The sequence below is a fragment of the Plectropomus leopardus genome, chromosome 15, assembly GCF_008729295.1.
Source record: "Plectropomus leopardus isolate mb chromosome 15, YSFRI_Pleo_2.0, whole genome shotgun sequence".
NCBI lineage: Eukaryota > Metazoa > Chordata > Actinopteri > Perciformes > Serranidae > Plectropomus > Plectropomus leopardus.
In genome coordinates, this window is record NC_056477.1 from 3207166 (window position 1) to 3227331 (window position 20166).

General features: G+C 38.0%; 2 protein-coding genes across 2 annotated transcripts; both read left to right on the forward strand.

Moving 5' to 3' along the window:
• The first annotated feature begins 719 nt into the window (after window positions 1–719).
• LOC121954796 (high-affinity choline transporter 1-like) lies at window positions 720–10518 on the forward strand. The gene is given in 9 exon segments (XM_042502501.1): window positions 720–825; window positions 827–917; window positions 3561–3677; window positions 4027–4182; window positions 7061–7209; window positions 7313–7456; window positions 7808–7961; window positions 9562–9779; window positions 9958–10518. Coding segments are annotated over 9 exon segments (1683 nt in total). The 5' UTR covers window positions 720–732.
• A 2136-nt stretch (window positions 10519–12654) lies between these two features.
• Window positions 12655–18912, forward strand: LOC121954797 (high-affinity choline transporter 1-like). The gene is given in 9 exon segments (XM_042502502.1): window positions 12655–12838; window positions 13438–13517; window positions 13520–13556; window positions 14614–14769; window positions 16280–16428; window positions 16566–16709; window positions 16825–16978; window positions 17890–18107; window positions 18352–18912. Coding segments are annotated over 9 exon segments (1683 nt in total).
• Window positions 18913–20166: the final 1254 nt, after the last annotated feature.

Below are 20166 nucleotides of genomic sequence, written 5' to 3' on the forward strand. Positions count from 1 at the left end.
ACCTAACGTGCATTTGTTGATATCACAGTAATAGCCTGCACCATCTCTCCATGACATCATCCCACGACGTGCATTTGTGTAGTGGCATCCTAGTTTGACATGGCAAGGATACCTAAAATGTGATAGGTTGATTTGAAAGGCCACTGACCGAACATCACATGTGACGAGTTCAGAGTGAAAATGTGTTGTTTTTGCTGGTATGTAACTTAGATGGGTGAAAAAGTATATAGCTACAAACCATTTATGTACTTTATTTTCCCCTCGAATGTAGGAGGTGAATAACATCATGTTACACTGTTTCTTGGTCGAGGAGCCCAAATGCAAAGACGTCACGAGACAAAGATCAACTGGGTAGAAAGAAGAAATTGGACGAGGGCAGTCCACCCTGTGTCAAACGCCAAACAAATGTTTTACCCAACAGTTGGGTAACACAAAAACTACCTCAATCTCTGCATAATAACCCAGAAAATTGTGTTAACAGTGTTTAAATAGTTGCTACAGTCTCTTCCATTAAAGCAATGAATCTTCAAAAAATCAAAGTTCAAAATTCTTGCTGCTTGCCAAGTAAGTTAACCTGCTAAACATGAAACCAGCCAGCAGGCGTCATTGGAGGAGGCTTCTGGGTTTTTTTTTGTTTGTTTGTTTTTTTTGTATGCAGTCTGTATTGTCAGTTATTCTCAGTCACTTAGTTCATTGTACATCAGCTAGTTGAGAAGACAGTTCACATCAACCATGGCTGTTAACATCCCAGGAGTGATAGTGATGGTGTTTTTCTACCTGCTGGTCCTTGGGACCGGCATCTGGGCTTCTTTCAAGTCCAAAAGGGGAGCAGAAGAAAAGTGGAGCCACTGGAATGGAGATGACCCTGCTGGGAAACCGGAGCATTAGCTTGGTGGTGGGGATCTTTACAATGACAGGTGAGGAGAGCACAGCTGACAAAACTAAGAAGAAAACTCTGAATTACAAAGTCATGATTATTAAGGACATATATCTATAAGGATATACCATTTTTTAAATCTAATTTACAGGGAAGGTGCAAAATAACAGCAGTCAGGTGACAAAAAGCTTTTTTAACTTTTTACAACCTGAGAAAACTGGCTTGTTTAAAAAAAAATGAGCATGGAATTGTTAGAAAGAAAACAAAAAAAATCTGAAAAAAGAAAAAAAAAATGAAATGAAAAAGTACTTCAAAATTATAATTCTGTAACATGATTTGAAACATATTTATTCAGCCTTAAATAAAATCTTAAATATGTTTCAAATTATGTTACTGCGTGATTATAACTTTTGAAATACTTTTTAATAAATAATGATATTTTTGATTTGAACCTTGTGCACACCTTCAGTTGCCTTTGTGAAAAACATAAAATAAAAATCTAAATCTACTAATTTCTTGTAATTTGCAAAAAAAATCTTGCAGAGTTGCTCTTTGATTTTTTCTTCAAGTTGGCCACAGAAATCAAACCAGTTTTCAGACGTTTACATTTTTGTGAAAGGCGTCTGAATGAGACAAGAAGAATGGTTCTGAAGCCATCTCCGCTCTCTCCGTTGTCCAACTGGGGGCAGGTACCATGGCCAGACGAGTGTCGGATATATCCGGGAAGTTGACAGAGCAGATGGACCAGGATCTGAGTACATGCAGGTGGTTTAGCATCCAGTGCGATGAGTCAGTGGACAGCAGCAGCTGATAGCGTTTATCCGAATGATGTTTGATGATTTCTCCGCAAAAAAAGAGGAACTCCTAACACTACTGCCCCTGAGGACAACAACTAGGGGAGTTGACATCTACAACGCGCTGAAGGGATACTTTGTGGAGAAAAAGGTACCATTGGAAAAGTTGGTGTCAGTCACTACAGACGGCGCCCCTGCCATGAGGGGCCGACATACAGGCTTCATTGCGCACTGCAAAGGTGACCCAGATTTCCCCAAATTTCTACATTACCACTGCATCATTCACCAGCAGGTGATATGTGCAAAAGTGACTGGCTTTGATCATGCCATGCCTTAAACACATCTACGAGACTCACAGTTGCAGTGTCAAGTTATACCCCAGATTACAGTATGCTGGTGAACAGCATGCAATGCCAGGTTTACCACTAGCATATCTTTACAGACCAATAAAGGGTTTACAGATGTCTTCTTTTGAAACATCATGGCAACGTTAAACTCAAGTATCGTACAAAAATGTTAGAAATAATTTGTTCAAAAAGTGTGAAAGATATGATTTGTTAAAAAATGTTACAGATGTGATGATTAGTTCAAATATGACATGATTTCATCAAAAATGTTACATAACTGATAATTTGTACAAACATGCGACATAGGTCATAATTTATTTTGTTGTGTTTAGTACAAATGTGAGATTGTTTAAAAATGTGATAGTTGATGATATCTTAAAATATTAGAAGTGATAATTTGTACAAAAAAATGTGACAGATGTATTTTGAACAAAATGCTACAAATCTGGTTATTCATACAAAACTAATAAAAAAAAAGATATTTGTAAGAATATCGGAAATGTGACGAACTCTGATTTTCACATGTTAAAACAGATTGAGATATAAATATATTTGTGTTTCCTATTATGGTAAAACATTAATAAATCATTATTGTTGGGGATCATTAACAGTAACCTGTGATCAGACAGTCTCTTCAAAAATATGAATGATAACAATAATAATATAATAATAATTATTACTATTGAAGGTGAACCATGCAAGTTTTATGTTATTTAGGAAGTCTGTATCAAACAAGTAGCCCTTTGTATTCGTGCCCTTGAGGTAGCTTTCTGTTTTAAAAAGGTTGGTGACCCCTGCACTACAGAGAACAACTGTGATAAGCCATTGGTTGGCTCCAAACAATAACTCCCTATTCTAATAAATGTTCACTTATTAGTTGAATGTAACTGTAAAGTTATAGTGGCAGATCTAATAAACCCATGCAGTCAAGATGTTGTGCCTATAATTAAAATGGGACAGAATGCTAATGACTGGTGGCTGCTTTGATGAGACCTCTTCAGGTTCAGCTGTATTAAATAGAGCAAAGTAATTCATAAAGCAATGAAGCCAAATAGAAAGAGAGATATGCTCACCTGATCTTTCCTGAAAGGCAGAATCAAAGCTCTGAGGAGGAAGGAATTACACGTTCACACGGGTGGACAGATTATAGTTTACATAGCAAATCAAAGAATAAGCAAAGGACCACAGAAATCCATTTCTTTCACAGGTTTGATCGTGTAAATGCAGACAAGAAGCTTTCTAAGTGTGTGTGCATATATGTGTGTGTGTGTGTGTGTATGTAAATGGCAGTGTTTATGTGCAGTGTGAATGTGGTGAAAACCCCGTCCAAGACAGTGTGATTTGAAACCCTCCCGCTAAAAATAAAAGGTATCAAAACAATCATCATATTGTAACTTTGAGACTGATGGAATCCAGATGTTGATTTCCTACCTGCCTACACTTAAGCTTTATACACAGTGGATACAGAGATAAATGAACATATCCTGAGATGATCCGACCGCGAAACTCCAACTGCTTACTGTATGTTAATTCATCTTGTAGCTACATGGATTGGAGGGGGCTTCATTGTTGGAACAGCAGAAATGGTCTACACACCCTCTATGGGACTTACCTGGGCAATCATGATGATGATGGCGTACAGCTCATCTTTTATTATTGGTAAGAGTTTGGACTTATATCTGACAGGATGCTGTATGCTTGTCTGTAGAAAACCAATATAGCATGACAGTCTGATATACAGTTAGTCCTGTCTCTTGAGATCAGACAGGAATAAACATGACCTGAGCTACACTACACCTTGACATTAATAAAACCTACACTTTGTTTAATCACTAAATGTATGTTTGCAGAACTTACAGATTACTTACTAAACTTCACGGTGTGGTATAATTAATGATTTTTTTCTTTTTTAAATTCATCTTGCAGCAATTTTTCCTTCTTCAGGTATTCTCCCCCTAACTGGATTAATTATGTTTTTCTAACTGTGATGTCGTCTTTCCTATTTTAGCTGGCTTGGTGTTTGCAAAGCCACTAAGAGAAAGAAAGTGTGTTACGATGCTGGACCCTTTCCTTGCCAAGTATGGAAAAGGACTATCAGCTGGACTGTCCATGGCTGCTGTTTTTATGGATCTACTGTGGGTGCCCACAATACTAATTGGTTTAGGTAAGTATTTGCGTACTTCGAAGCACCCTTTTTATATCTATACATACAGTACATTCGTAACAGTGTACACTATTAATGTATATCCATCCATCCATCCATCCATCCATCCATTTTTTATCATGGTAGCAGCTTATGCAAGGTAGTCCCGATGTCCTCTACATAGAAATAGAGCTCTAACACACTGGCACTCAGACAGCATCACAATGCTCAGAGCAATGCATAGAGGTGAACCCAACTACAGTTGGAACTGCTTTACCTGCTGCACTAACTCTGGTTCCCTCTAAACCAGGGAGGTGACAATCCACATCCCTAAAATTAGAATTTCTGCCTTGTGGTTAAATGCCTCCATGCAGTGACAGTGAAACTGAACTTAAAGTTTATATACATGTCTGTGAAAACATGTTTGCTTCACAAACATCTTTCCCTGGGCAGCAAAGAAGACATCATACAATCAGCAGTGTCAAGGTGGGCACTCAAGATTAGTGTCACTATTTCAGTAACTGACCAAATGTCCCCCTTGATATTCCTGACTTAAGAAGTTAAATAAAGGACAGAAATATTTTTTGCAGTACATTATGATGTCACAGTTGACCTGTGACCATTTGGATATAAAAAGAAGCGAATGCTCTTTTCAGAGCAAAAGAAGTTGCCCTTCATTCAGGTGACATTGAGGCATACATCACCACCAGAGCACAACTGAGAGCTGGCATCAAGCAGGGTAAGAGGATGCTGCTGGACGAGCTGAACACATTTTAGACTCACTTTGACCTCCTAAATAAGGCTCAGCTGTGAAGTCTATTCCGCTTCCAGAAGGCCAGCCACTCTCAGTGACCACAGCAGATGTTAGAAAACTCATGCTGAGAGTGAACATAAACAAGGCTGCTGGTCCAGATAATATTCCAGGACGCATACTAAAAAGTTGTGCTTATCATGTTATAAACGACTTAAAACTGACATTTTTAACATCTCACTATCACACAAGACTGTTCCCTCCTGCCTCAAGACAGCCATCATCATTGCTGTACCTGAAAAGTCTGCTGTGTGTGGTGTTAATGAATACTGCCCTGTGGCTCCTACCCCCATCCTGATGAAGTGTTTCGAGAAACTGGTTCTCCAGCAGATCAAAAACAACATCCCTGCCAGCCTTGACCCGCACCATTATGCTATCAGAACCGGCAGATCTACAGAGCATGCCATATCTACTGCTCTTCACTTAGTCTTCACTCACCTGGAGAAAAAGAACAGGTATATCAGGATGCTGCTAGGTGACTTCAGCTCAGCATTCAACACAGTCTCACCCATGAAGCTGAATGGAAAAATTAACACTCTGGGCTTCCGTACAACACTCTGCAACTGGATACTGGACTTCCTTGCATGCAAATCCCAGAGAATTCGAATTGGCAGTCACAACTCCTCTACATTAGTGCTCAATACCACAGCCCCCCAGGGCAGTGTGCTCAGGTCCCTACTGTTCACACTGTACACCCATGACTGCACTCCCAAACGTCAGGAGAACTCTATTGTGAAGTGAAACAACAATCTTGCAGAGTGGTTCACAAAGAACAACCCACTGGTCAACGTCAGCAAAACCAAGGAGCTGAATGTTTATTTTAAAGAGAAAGAGGCAAAGATATGCACCCCTGTCTACATCAGTGGAGCCAAGGTTGAGCAGATTAACAGCTATAGGTTCCTGAATTATCATCACTAAGAACCTATCTTGGTCCTCACATCACCACCCAGGTAAAAAAAAAAAGCACAGAAATGCTTCTACTTTCTACAGAAACTTAGGGAGGCTAAACTCCAGAGCAAGATCCTGGTTAATTTCTAGAAAGCATACCAACTGGAAAAACCACAAACTGGTATGGTTTGTGCACGGTCCAAGACAGGAAGGCTCTACAGCGGGTGATTAAAACTGCCTAGAACATCACTGGTTCCCACCTACAGAGCATCAGTGACCTCGGTGAAGTTAGTTGTCTGCTCAGAGCCCAAAGGATACTGACAGACAGCAGCCACCCAACCACAGTCTGTTCACTCTGCTCACATCTGGAAAAAGAGAAGTGTCCACTGCCAAACCACCAGACTATGAAGCAGCTTCTTGCCCCAGGCTGTGAGACTCATATAATCCTCCTTTGATGCCAAATGATGTAGCAGGATTTAGGGACAAATTTTGATTTAATTTTATTTTTTTGTGTGGAATTTGAGCATACGAATTCCTGTGTTATGGCCAAAAACATGTTGGTCACCATGATCTTGACCTTTGACCGTCGACCACCAGATTCTAATCAGTTTGTTATTGAGTGCAAGTGGATTTTTGTACCAAATATGAGGTAATTACCTCTAAGCATTTTTGAGATGTCGAGTTGAGATATTGCTTTAACAAGAATGAAACCAATGCAGGGTCACTTTAACCTTGACCTTTGACCACCAAAACCTAATCAGTTCATCTTTGAGTCCAGTCAAACCTGTTTATGCCAAATCGGAAGAAATTCATTCATGAGATAATGCATTTACAAGAATGAGATGGTCGAGGTCACAGTCAAAAAAAATCTGGGGGAAACTGGGGTAAAATGACAGAAATCACAGGAGGACTGAAGATGAACAGTAAACTAATGGTGTATACAGAATAAACCAATGCAATAAAATTAAAGCATGTCACTCTTTTGGGCCCAGCTCACAAGGGAAGTCTGGGCTTCCCTTCTTAGGCTGCTGCCTCCGCGACCCGACCCCGGATAAGCGGAAGAAAATGGATGGATGGATGGATTCTTTTGGGCCATGCCTGACTGAGCACTCACTGTAGAACTTCCTTCCCAAGTCGGCACCCAGTGCCAGGAGCTGCAGCTCCATTGATAAAATTTCACAGATGCAATGTGTTTGGCAGGAGGAACCATGAGTGTGGTCCTGGATTTGTCCTACGCTGTCTGCATCTGGATCTCTGCTGCCATCGCAATTACCTACACACTGCTGGGAGGCCTCTACTCCGTGGCCTACACAGATATTATACAGCTTGTCCTCATATTTGTCAGCTTGGTGAGTTTGCTATAGTGTCAGGCTTTTATTTTGAGCAAACATTCTCACACAAGACATCAAACTTGCATGTGTTTATCATTTCCATTTGTATTTGTGTCTGCAGTGGGTCTGTGTTTCTTTTGTTCTGATGAACCCAAACACCCTGGACATTGGTCAGACACTGATGAACAACACCTTACATGCTCCCTGGATTGGTGCACTGGGACTGAAAAAGACCTGGATAATGATTGATAACTTCTTATTCTTTGTAAGGGAGCAACAATGTGACCTACACAAAATGCAATTTAATCTCGACTACTCTAGACTCTTGATACGTTTCTTCAGAATATAAATAACATAAATATCCAAATACTGGACTGTTTATCATTTTAGCTAAATAGTAAGATGAAGCCTCTGTTGTAGGCGGAGGCTGTTACCTAAAACAGAATGTCTGTAAATGTCAGGTTTAAACTACCTGTCGCTACTAAATTGAAAGGATTTTCCTTTTCAACTGAGTGGATTCTTCAGTTGTGATAGCAGCCAGACATTTTGCAGCTTTAACATCATGGGAATGACACATGGGTGATTAAATCAAGTAACTACCTGTTTTATTTTTAAGGCTTTAGGGAGTATGGGATATCATTGCTTCCACCAGAGGACCTTGTCTGCTTCGTCCACATCCACAGCCAAGATCACTTGCTTTGCCGCTGCTTTCATTTTACTTGTATTTGGAATCCCTCCTATACTGCTTGGAGCAGCTGCTGCATCCACAGGTATTCACAGTTTCTGCATACTGGGGTAAACTGAAAAAAAAAGTCTAATGTCTTTCTTTACCTGTATTTTTCAAAGAACAATATCTGTAAATACCAACGGGTTTAGTCACAGAATAACTTGTTCAGTAAGCCTCATGCATGATTTCAGCAGACACAGCAAATTGTGGGTTTTAAATGCATTCTAGATCTCTGTATTTTGAAAACATTTAATCTGTTCTATCAACACGAAGCTAAAAAAAGAGCCGTAGCTTTCAAATGTCTCAATAGACAGAATCAGCTACACAATATAAAACAGTATTTTCTACATAAACATAAATTTGCGCATAGGGACAAAAAAAAAGCTTCTCACTGGTAAATAGGAGAGGGCCCGACATTCATCCCTGTGGCACACCCTTAGTAACAGCAAGAATTAAACAAGTGAAGCCATAGCAGGCAAACAGTCATGCCAGTAGCACTGTATTGGCACAGTGATGCTTTATGCTAAATGCTTGTGAACAAACTCACATGGACAGTTCTAAAATGCTGATGTTTAGAAGGTAATGTTTACTATTCTCAACACCATAGTGTTTGATGTTATTATTTCTTAGCTAACGCTAAAGTCACAGAACAGTTGGTGCTGATGGGAAGGTTTTGCAGATATTTATCTATGAAACAAAGTACTATAAATGTTAAACTAGATTTAACTATGTGAAAAGTCACGGGATCACCAAAGTCAGATTCATCTGCTTGGCTCCATGATTGTGCCAAATAACATTCAAATGAACCAACTGCATGAAGGTTCTGAATTCACTGCTTAGTACATACAGTAAGGTCTTCTTTCCTTCTTTTGTGTCCATGCATCAGACTGGAACCTGACTTCCTACAGAGAAAAAAAAAAAAAAACAAAACAAAACAAAACAAAACAAAAACAAACAAAACAAAAAACAAGCAAAAAAAAAACAAAAAAAAAAAAAAAAAAAAAAATAAATATATATATATATATATATATATATATATATATATATATTCATACTACCTCATGCACAATGGTTTTTGCACTAACTGTATATTTTTGAATTACATACTGTACATTTGTATATATTCCCTATCTCTTCCTTTTGTAAATACAATTACATGTCTATGTCTGTCTTTTTTTCTATTTTTCTTATCCCTAACTTATTTCCCTCCCCTGTACTGTGAGCATTGCCAACCCGGAAAAAATTCCTTGTTCCTCATTTGTTGAACTTGGCCAATAAACGTGATTCTGATATCGCCAAGGCCTGGCCTGGGTGCTTCATACTGGCTCAGAAGAGAGAAAGTCAAGGTAGAAAGTGTTAAAACTCAGAGGCTTGAAAAAATAATTAATTATTAATTATTAATTATTAATTATTAATTATTAATTATTAATTATTATTATTATTAATTATTAATTAGGTATGACCTCAAATACTAAAGAATTCCTTCCTCTGCACCCTTAAGAGCGTTGTAATGAGGGACATCACACCCTGATATGGAAACAGCTCCAAACAGCCAAAAGGCTGTTCTGTGCTGTAGGGAAGTATGGTGTGTTACAATATGTCACCATTTTTCAGTGTTTCCTTCTTTTGTGTCAATGCATCAGACTGGAATCTGACCTCCTACGGTTCTCCATCTCCATATGAACGTGGGGAATCGACTTTAATTCTGCCCATCACCCTGCAGCACCTCACCCCATCTTTCATCTCCATTGTCGGTATCGGATGTGTGGCTGCTGCTGCGATGTCATCTGCTGACTCTGCACTGCTTTCTGCATCTTCTGTGTTCACGTCCAACATATACAAAACTATCCTGAGGCCTCAGGTGAAATTTGCTTCCTTACTATTAGAAAGAAATAAAGAGAAAGAAGTACAGGAGAGTATACATGAAGGACAAACAAACTGAGAGAAGAGTAACTAAGGAAGCAGTGAGAGTTTTTTTTAAAGCAGGACAGTCTCAATCATTTGCTGTTTACCTGTTTTTCCCCCTTTTTCTTCTTCAGGCATCAGACAGAGAGAGTCAGTGGGTGATCCGTGCTTCTGTGTTGGTAGTGGGCTTGGTCGGGACATCACTTACCAGCCTGAAAAACAGCATCCTGTTGTTCTGGTTCATTTCTGCTGAAGTGGCCTACATTGTGATCTTCCCTCAACTTGTCTGCGTCCTCTTCTTCAACATCTCCAATGGTTACGGAGCCATTATGGGATGCCTAGTAGGATGTTTGTTAAGACTTCTCAGTGGAGAGCCATCATTAGGGTTAGCACCAGTCATACACTTCCCAGGATGCACTCTTGAGGATGGTGTTTATGTCCAGTACTCTCCAGTTAAGACCATTTCCATGCTGTCTGCAATTGCTGCCATCTTGTTGTTCTCCTACCTGGTTTCTGTGCTTTTCAACAAAGGACTGCTTCCTGAGAGGTGGGATGTGTTCAAAGTTAAAGTCCAGCACTCACCACAACCACTGACACCAAGAGACGCCACCACAGAACATAATGAGAGGGAGAAACTGAATAGAAACAACTCTCAGACCGAGGCATCAGAGCCAACGATGAGCACAAGCTGTTAGAGTTTCTTTGTGTGTTTCAGCTCAACAATCAGATATCACCAGTGGGTGAACATATAAATATATATATATATATATATATACATGTTCTGGTTCTGTTACATAGCATTGTGTCATCTGCAAATAGAGATTTTTGTATCTGGTCATTTTTATCTTCAGTCCTATAATGCTTATATTGTCCCATACACATGACACTAAAGGTTTGACTCCCAAAGCAAAAAGCATTGCTGATAATGAGCAGGCTTGTCTTGTACTTCTACTTCAAGAAAGAGAGGCAGAGTTTGCAGAGAAGAGTTTGCATCTTTAGTGATAACTGCAACCTTATGATTTTCATAAACTGACTTGATCAATTCAATTCAATTAGTGCCACATTAAAACTATGTAAGACAGAGAAATAGAAAGTCCAGAAGAGAAGAAGGCCATGTTCAAATATTGTTTTGCATTTAAGAGTCTCCATATATTGTCAGCACTCTGTCCCCTTTTATAAAACCTGATTGGACCAGGTTAAGTATGTTAGGCAACATAGATTCAAGTTTTTTACCAAATAAATTAGTAGTAATCTGTTATCATGGTCCAGTGTTATAGTATCTGATTTTTAAATACAGTCATATAGAATATACTAAATACTAGTATACAGCTCAAAGAATAGCACTGGGTTTTCCTGCATCCCAAACTTTCTTTTCTTTTCTTTTTTTTTCCCCGATGAGCTTTTTCCTTGCATGGCTCATTATACTTAAGCAATACGTGTTTGGGGCTCTGAGAAAGTTTTACAAATATTCAGTCATGACTATTAAAATATTACTGAGTGTGTATAGATATTATTTTGGTGTAATGGTCTTATATTATAAAATATTATCACATTATTCCTTTGAAACTTGAGGAGTGTCATCACTTTTCTTGTGCTGCTTTCAGAAGCCTTTCACAAGTATTTAAACCTTTGAATCCTGAGCAAATTGTTGAGATTTCATTAAAAAAAACAAAAAAAACATGGATAATGGGGCAATAAGCAAATAGGTCATAGATGTTCCGCAAATTTTACAAAAGAGGTAGAATAAAATGTGTTTTTTTTCAGATCTAGGTAAAAATGTCTAGGGGACAAAGGAGAAAAAGCTAAAATGATCATAATTACATAATTAAAATTACATTTTAGAATGACTACAAATTTTAATCACTTTTTCAGGCAATTTCCCTGTTTTTGTTGCTTTTTTTTAAACTAACTTTCAAATAGTTTTCCTATACTTTTTCAGATGTCAAATGAAGGGACAAGCAGACCTTAGGGGAGCGCTTAGCATAAGAGTAACAGAATATAAAAAACAAACAAATAATGCAGCGTTTCTCTTCTCTTCTCTGCTTGCCTTCCCTTTACTTGCTGCCTCCTCTTCTTCTCTCATCTCTCACTGGGCTGTCCAAGGTGTGAGTGGAAAGTTACAGAGGGGCTGATGGTGAATTGTTTTCAAAAATTATCTGTTTTCAAAAATTTGGTGCTAGTCGCCAAGTTTTTCAGACACAACATCCTGATCACATGTGATCTCATTCAGCTTCTGACCTTTTAACAAAGTAACATTTGGAGCAGAAGACAATCAACAACTTACAGTTCACCTCTTTGTTTTGCTTTCATATGTCGGTTGCTATTCGGTGGTAAGAAAAATGAAAAAAGTACTGAAGTAAAATGATAATAAAACATGAATAGGTCTTTTTAATTATTTTTAGTATGCTATGCTACAAATATTACAAATCAATCTGGGTTGCATTCAGGCAAGCAGTCGATGACAAATATAGTACATGGATGATCAAATGAAGACTTTTTTACATACAATTAAAGTAACTAAACTTAAGGACTTAGGTTAAAAAAAGACAAAAAAGAGCAACAATTGACTGACAAAAGTTCTGCATGTTAACTATGTATAATGTAAAGCAGAAAAAAACTTGCTTTTAGTGTCAAAGATACTCAAGATGCATGCATAAAATTTCTGTATGCTTCTAGACCTGATAAACCTGTAACCAACTATTTTACCAGAGGACATCAGTGGACAGTTCTGTTTTTCCTGTTTCTCCTCTGCCATCAGGTCCCTGTTTTCCATTACTATCAGTAACTTAGGTGAGTTGAACATCAGCAAGTTGAGAAGAAAGCTCACAACCATGGCTGTTAACATCCCAGGTGTGATATCAATGGTGTTTTTCTACCTGCTGGTCCTTGGGACCGGCATCTGGGCTTCTTTCAAGTCCAAAAGGGAGCAGAGGAAAAGTGGAGCCACAGGAATAGAAATGGCCCTGCTGGGAAACCGGAGCATTAGCTTGGTGGTGGGGATCTTCACAATGACAGGTGAGGAGAGCACAGCTGACAAAAAAAACTGTTAAAAGAATGTATAGATGTATTTTAAACTTATATTGAGTGTAGGAGTTATATGGCTGCAAAATGACAGGAGCATTTGAAAACAAGATGCACCTTTATTGGGGAAATTGGCATGTTTCAGCACGGACAGAAATAAATACAGTGTAGTGACCAAGTGACTTTTTTTTTTCATCTGCACGGGTAAGGTGCCTTTTTGCTTGTGACCTTAGCCAAAAGCACTGTCAATGCAGCAGAATATTACAGGTTGAAATGAGAACAGGCTGGACTGACCAGTACATGCACCGCAGGGTTGACATTGTGAGCAGGGACATTACATGTCATTACATCAGACAAATCTCTTTGAATGTGTGAAACAGAGCCTTTAATAACCAATTTTGTTATATTTTCTTGGAATCATTAATTTGGAGGGAATTATTTTTTAAACTGACAAAACCGTATGAAAATATCATCCTGAGATGATACCACTGAAAGCTGATCACTGATGAATTATTAACAAAATAGCTGCCTTCTGTCTAAATAGCGGCTGTTTATCCACTAAATTACTTGTTGTGTTTTACCTCATCCTGTAGCTACGTGGGTCGGAGGAGCCTTCATTGTCGGAACGGCTGAGATGGTGTACACGCCCTCTATGGGATTAACTTGGGTGATGGTGTGATGTTATTCGCATACAGCGCATCTTTTATTATTGGTAAGTGTTTGAAGTGTTTGACTGGATGCTGTATGTTTCTATATATGTAGCAAACCAAAACCAAAAGAAAAGCAATAACTGTATAGCAGACAGGAATAATAATGACCTGGGTTATCTCATACCTTGACATTATTGAAACTCCCCCAAATAACATCCCACGCATAATGCTTGTATGCCTTAAACACTGACAAAGCGGCACTATTTGACAAGTTTGAAGTGAGAAAACAGGCTGCATCAACAGAGGGTGCACAATCAAGCTGTGGGAAACTAAGGGCAATTATAGAGCCACATTGAAGATGCATGTAATTTGTGTAAACCTCAATAGCAGATTTTGCTCTGCTGTTGTTACCATGCTAAGTGGAATCCATCACATGCCTGGCACTTGCAAAAAGTACCTGCACTAGCAGGGTCTTGCCTCTCATTTGTTTATCAAGAGGAGAAAAGAAAAGACACACGAGAAAGACAATCTAACATAAAAGTAAAAAAAAAATGAAACACATCACTTATAAAACATGATAAAAAGCTACACACAATTGCTCAAATCAAGTATGTGAAGTGAATACTTGACATATTAAAACCAAGTTATAAAGTCCTGAGTCCAAGGTCAGTGAGTACAGATTGAAGCAGCTTTTAACCATCTTTTCAAGATGTGTTTGTCTAATTAAGATGCAGCTCCTCACATCATCTAATTTGTAATGCTTACAGAAAAAGCTGACTGCCCAAAAGCAGTGTGACAAACTTGTATGTTACAGTCCCGTACAGAGGCTAATCTGGAGGATCTAATAGAATTTACTGAGCAGGTTTACACAAAGTCACATAGTAAAGGAAAAGTAGAATTTTATAAACAAGGCATAAATTTGAAAATATTCTAAAATTCTCAAAGCTCAGTAAATTGTATTTCTCTAGTGTCCTACAGTGACTTAAGTGCAGTGGATTTTTGTCCAAAGTTTTTAAGGTTTGTTTGTGCATGCCTCCCTTTCTGTTGTTTTAATTTCCCCTGTTACTTGGTGGTTTTTTTCCCCTAATTGCGATGTTCTCTGACCTCTTTCAAATCAAGCTGGCCTGGTGTTTGCAAAGCCATTGAGAGACAGAAAGTGTGTAACAATGCTGGACCCTTTTCATGCCAAGTATGGAAAAGTACTAACAGCTGGACTGAGTATGGCTTCACTTTTTGTGGATGTGCTCTGGGTGCCCACCACACTAATTGGATTAGGTACAGTATATTCATATATATATATATATATATATATACAGCTCACTTGAATATATACTCTTGGAAAATCTCTGGAAAATATTTTCAAGCATTTTAGCATTGAAGTTTCTTCTACTGGACTTAGTTAGTGTAATCACCTTATAAAATCAGTAAATACAAAGATTTATATCACAGAGGTCGAATCATCATCAGGTCAAATTGTTATGGCCATGAAACTGGAAAAAACAAAACAAAACAAAAAAAAAAAAAACAGATGTGATCCTGATTGAATTGATTTGATTGAGTTGTCAGTGATTTTGTTGGTAATATGATACAAAAAGTGTTTGTTCAGATTTTTTGGTTCTGGCAGCTTTTGGATGAGTAAAGATGAACCCAGGTTAGGCAGATAGAGTGCCAGGTTAACCCTTTAAAACCTGAAACAACATTGGTTTTGTGGCTGCCTTCAAACTCTTTAAGATGCTTTTAAACCTTTGAAACCAAAGCAAATTTATTTAACTTCTTTTGAAAACAATGCATGAATGAATGGATTCTTCTATTTTATTTTAATGCCCCATGGGATAATATGACATTTTTACAAAAAGAACAATAGTCCACAGTACATAAAATTGGCTTAAAAGGCAATGAGCAATTTGGCAAGAGGTTTTCCGCAAATTGCAAGAAATTAGGAAATGGCCTGAAAATTTGCTTCAAAAAGAGAGAGATTATTGGAGGTTAATAACAAAAATAGGGACAATGTCTAGAAATCTATATTATAATCATAATAATTATCATTATAATATTTTCTATTTATTTATATGTATTTTTAACTTTCCCTTTTTTTTTTTTTGGGTTTTTTTTTTTTTTTTTTTTGCTAAATTTTAGGTAATTTTCTTAAAAAAATTATTATTATTATTATTATTATTATTAAAAATTAGATCACTGTTTGGATGCAATCACAATGTTAAAACATAACAGGTTCAGGTTTTCAAAGGGTTAAAGTTCTGGTTAGGCAAACAGAAGGCTTGTAAGCCAGATCACACAGCTGCAAAACAAGAAATAATCTATCAGGAAGTGGCAACAAGTGTATGGAAAGGGCCATTTATAAAGTGCAGGTCTGATGAGAGGAAGTGGAAACAGTTAAGAACTGGCGGGGAAAATAAAGTAGCTGCAGGGCTGGTAATTATATTAGGAACAGGTGTGTAGTTGGAAGGAAATGTCAGGTGACTATGACTGGCAAGAGAGTCTGAGGGCATCTAGTGGACTGATGAAGAAAGGCAGATGTGGGGAATGGAGCAGGAACAAGGGTGTGTGCTAAGCAAACAAAACACCTTGTCTGAAAGCTGGTGGTGACTGCAGTCAATCTCCTTTAAAAGGAATAAAAACTTCTGCCACCTGCAAGCCAATGACAAGAACAGTATTTAGAAAACAACTAATCAAATTGCAGCAGGGCAACAGGCAATGAGCCCTGCTTGGTATCAAGTATTTGCAAATTCCATTGCCAAAGTATTTAATTATAATGTGTTATGTGCAGGAGGAACCATGAGTGTGGTCCTGGATTTGTCTTTCAACATCTGCATCTGGATCTCTGCTGCTGTGGCCATCATCTACACACTGCTGGGAGGTCTCTACTCTGTGGCCTACACAGATGTAATACAGCTTGTGCTCATATTCTTCAGCCTGGTGGGTTTGCTTTTATTTTTATAGATTCAGGCTTTTTATTTTAAGAAAAAAAATCTCACACAAGGCATTCAATACTACAAACTGTGTCCTTATAAGTTGCGTGTGTTTTGCATTTCTATATCTGCTTTTCCCTGCAGTGGATCTGTGTTCCCTTTGTTTTGATGAATCCAAACACCTTGGACATTAGCCAGACACTAATGAACAATACCTTACACGCTCCCTGGATTGGTGCACCGAGCCCGGAAAAGGCCTGGATCATGATTGATGATTTCTTATTCTTCGTAAGGAAACAACAATTAGTACAACAGTAGACCGGACTCAGTTTTCACTAGTCATAATGGATATCTTCAGAATGAGACACTGGTGATTAAATTAACAAACTGTTTTACTCCTAAGGCACTGGGCAGTCTGGGATATCAGTGTGTCCACCAGAGGACACTGTCAGCTTCTTCTACATCCACAGCAAAGATCACTTGTTTTGTTGCTGCTTCAATCATTCTTATATTTTGGATACCGCCTATACTGCTTGGGGCAGCAGCTGCATCCACAGGTAAAAAAAAAAAATGCTCTGACATATTGGTTAATTGTGAAAACTGATGTGTAAATTCAAATCATGCAATATAATAAAGATAATCCATATTGATAAGCACAAAAAGCTGAGTATTTAAGCCTAACAGTGGAAATTGATTCAATGACTGCGTAGAATTTGGCAAAGAATTGAAACATACAGAAAAAAAAGCAGATGGTAAAGAGCAGAGTCCAGAGGTACCTCATATTTCACATAAGAAAATAATGATGTACTATTATAGGAAACACTGTATACCTTCATAAAAGTTAGATGCCATACTGGAGCCAAGTCAGATTTGCCAGATTTGTTTTCCAGTCAGTTTAAGAGTAGAGAAAGATCAATAGTAGGGGTCCACTGATTTTTTTTCAGGGCCGATATCGATTACTAATAGTTAATGAGACCGATAACTGATATCTGGAAAATGATATGCATTTACAATAAAAATGAAAATCTTACGATATTTAGAAGTTGTAATACAATAAACTCCAAAACAAAACTTTGTTTAAGTGACTTTAGCAAATGTTAAATCAAAACTGAAACGTTCAACATCATATATGTTCCTAGCAACTTTACAAAAAAATAATAAAGTCAAGTAAAAATTCACATAAAAATGAATTATTAAAAATAACTCTGAGGTTTTACAAAGTAAAAGTTCCACCCATGCTGACACTTTCTTTGCACCTTTTAATAAAATAACTTTATCTGCGATCATTAAAATTAAAGATACAGATACAGATAATCAGCAAATATACACCCCAATAATCGTCCAGACGGGTAATCTGTCGACCCCAAATCAGTAGAGTCAAAAGTTGCTCTGAAGTCCAGAAATAGAAGCACCAAAACAAAATCTGAATCTAAGTAAGCATGTGTCCACATTTGTGTCCATGCCTCAGACTGGAACCAGACCACCTATGGTTCACCATCTCCGTATGAACGTGGGGAATCAGCTCTAGTTCTGCCCATCACCCTGCAGCACCTCACCCCCACTTACATCTCCATTATCGGTATCGGATGTGTGGCTGCTGCTGTGATGTCATCAGCTGACTCGGCGTTGCTTTCTGCATCATCTATCTTCACCTCCAACATATACAAGAACATCCTGAGGCCTCAGGTGAAAAATGCTTGCAGTCTTTCAATTTTCTACATGATTTCAAAAAAGCTGTTGAAATTGTTGCTGTCAGCTGTTGGGAATGTGTGAAGTTTATTTTGAAAGAAAATGAGGTGCAGGAGAATATAAATGGAATAAAGAGGCATGAAGGCAAAACAAACAAGGTGGGAAAGTGAATAAAATAAGGAAATTATTTTAAAGCAGTCAGTCTCTATTTATGTGTTTTTCTTCCTCTCCACACTTTCAGGCATCAGACAGAGAGACTCAGTGGGTGATCCGTGCTTCTGTGTTGGTAGTGGGTGTGGTTGGTACATCACTAACCAACCTGAAAAACAGCATAATAACATTCTGGTTTACTGCTGCTGAAGTGACCTACATCCTAATCTTCCCTCAACTCATCTGCGTCCTCTTCTTTGACATCTCTAATGGTTACGGAGCTGTTATGGGATTGCTGGTAGGATTTTCGTTAAGACTGCTCAGTGGAGCTCCATCACTAGGGTTAGTACCAGTCATACACTTCCCAGGATGCACTCTTGAGGATGGTGTTTATGTCCAGTACTCTCCAGTTAAGACCATCGCCATGCTGTCTGCCATTGCTGCCATCTTGTTGTTCTCCTACCTGGTTTCTAATCTTTTTAACAAAGGACGACTTCCTGAAAAGTGGGATGTGTTCAAAGTGAAAGTCCAGCACTCGCCACAACCACTGACACCAACAGACGGCACCACAGAACATAATGAGAGGGAGAATTTACATGGAAACAACAATCACTATGCTGCATCAGAGCCAATGATGAGCACAGGCTGTTAGTGTTTTTGTGTGTACAGCATAAAACTGATTAACTTACCTGCATGCAGCTCAGAGAACACCACCCTGGAGAATCCTGCACCCAAAACATTTATGTTTTACATATATTTGTTGTCTAATTAAATAATAAAAAATATTCAGTGTCTTTAATTTTAAATTAAGTATTTAACTTTAAATAAAAGTGAAAAGAGATGAAATAAGCAACTTGTATCTGCATTCATGTTTGTTTTTTTGTACAACAGTTGGTCCCTGGGACAAAATGGTAGCATGGTGTAATGTCTGTTAAAATATAACTTCGAAGAATGTGATACCAATAAAATGTGTTGTGCATCTGCAACACTTCTTCATCTCTACCTGTCACGTGATGTTTTTTCATTCATGTGTACTTATGACATTTTAGATATCCTTCTGCAACAGTTATTTATGCTCCAGGATGGCGCTCTCACGATGTCACCAAATGCACATTGTGCAACAAAGTCACAGATGATGTTTTAGGCATTAGAGGCACCCTATAGGCACACTTGTGCTCCTTATATCACGTTCTCACCGGCAGCTTTTTAATCTGATGCCCTGCCTTTGTTTCTTGCGACAGCAAAGGTGCACGCAAGGTGTCATTTCACATCACGCACTTACGCTGAAAGCACTGACAAAGCGAAGGTATTTGACATGTTTGGAAAGAGAACAAACTGGTATCCAACATCTCTTAAGCCTTTTGAATCGTGATTTATAGGGCACCTTTTTCTTTGTTGTCTGTATTTTTTCTGTTGTATGGATATAGATTCTTGAAATTCATCAATTGTCTTTCCTTAAAGCTGCGTTCTATGCTGTGCAAATTGTATCTTTTCTAGCTAATACTACAACAGTTACTTCCGTTATAATGATGACAATGTTCTTTTTTTTTGGCCAGAAGCCAGTGCTTTTTCTCCTTTGCTTATTTAAATTGTCTGTGAAGCTGTGCAAGAATAATATTTTGAACATATACAAACATATGGAAAAATAAAACAGCAAATGCTTGTATAATGACCACAGGTCCCCATGTTTTTCCTTATCAGCCAAGGTAAAGGTCTTAGGGCAGATTTTAATTTAATGATTTTGAAAGAGATATTCTGTAATATGGGTTTACATGCATCCTGTCTTCACTGAGAGGATAGTTTTCCAAAATAAAGCATTTTAGAAATAAAGGGTACATTTTACAGACATTAAGGCAAAATTTAGCTTGAGAGTAAATAAAAGAAATATATAAACACAACTGTGTGT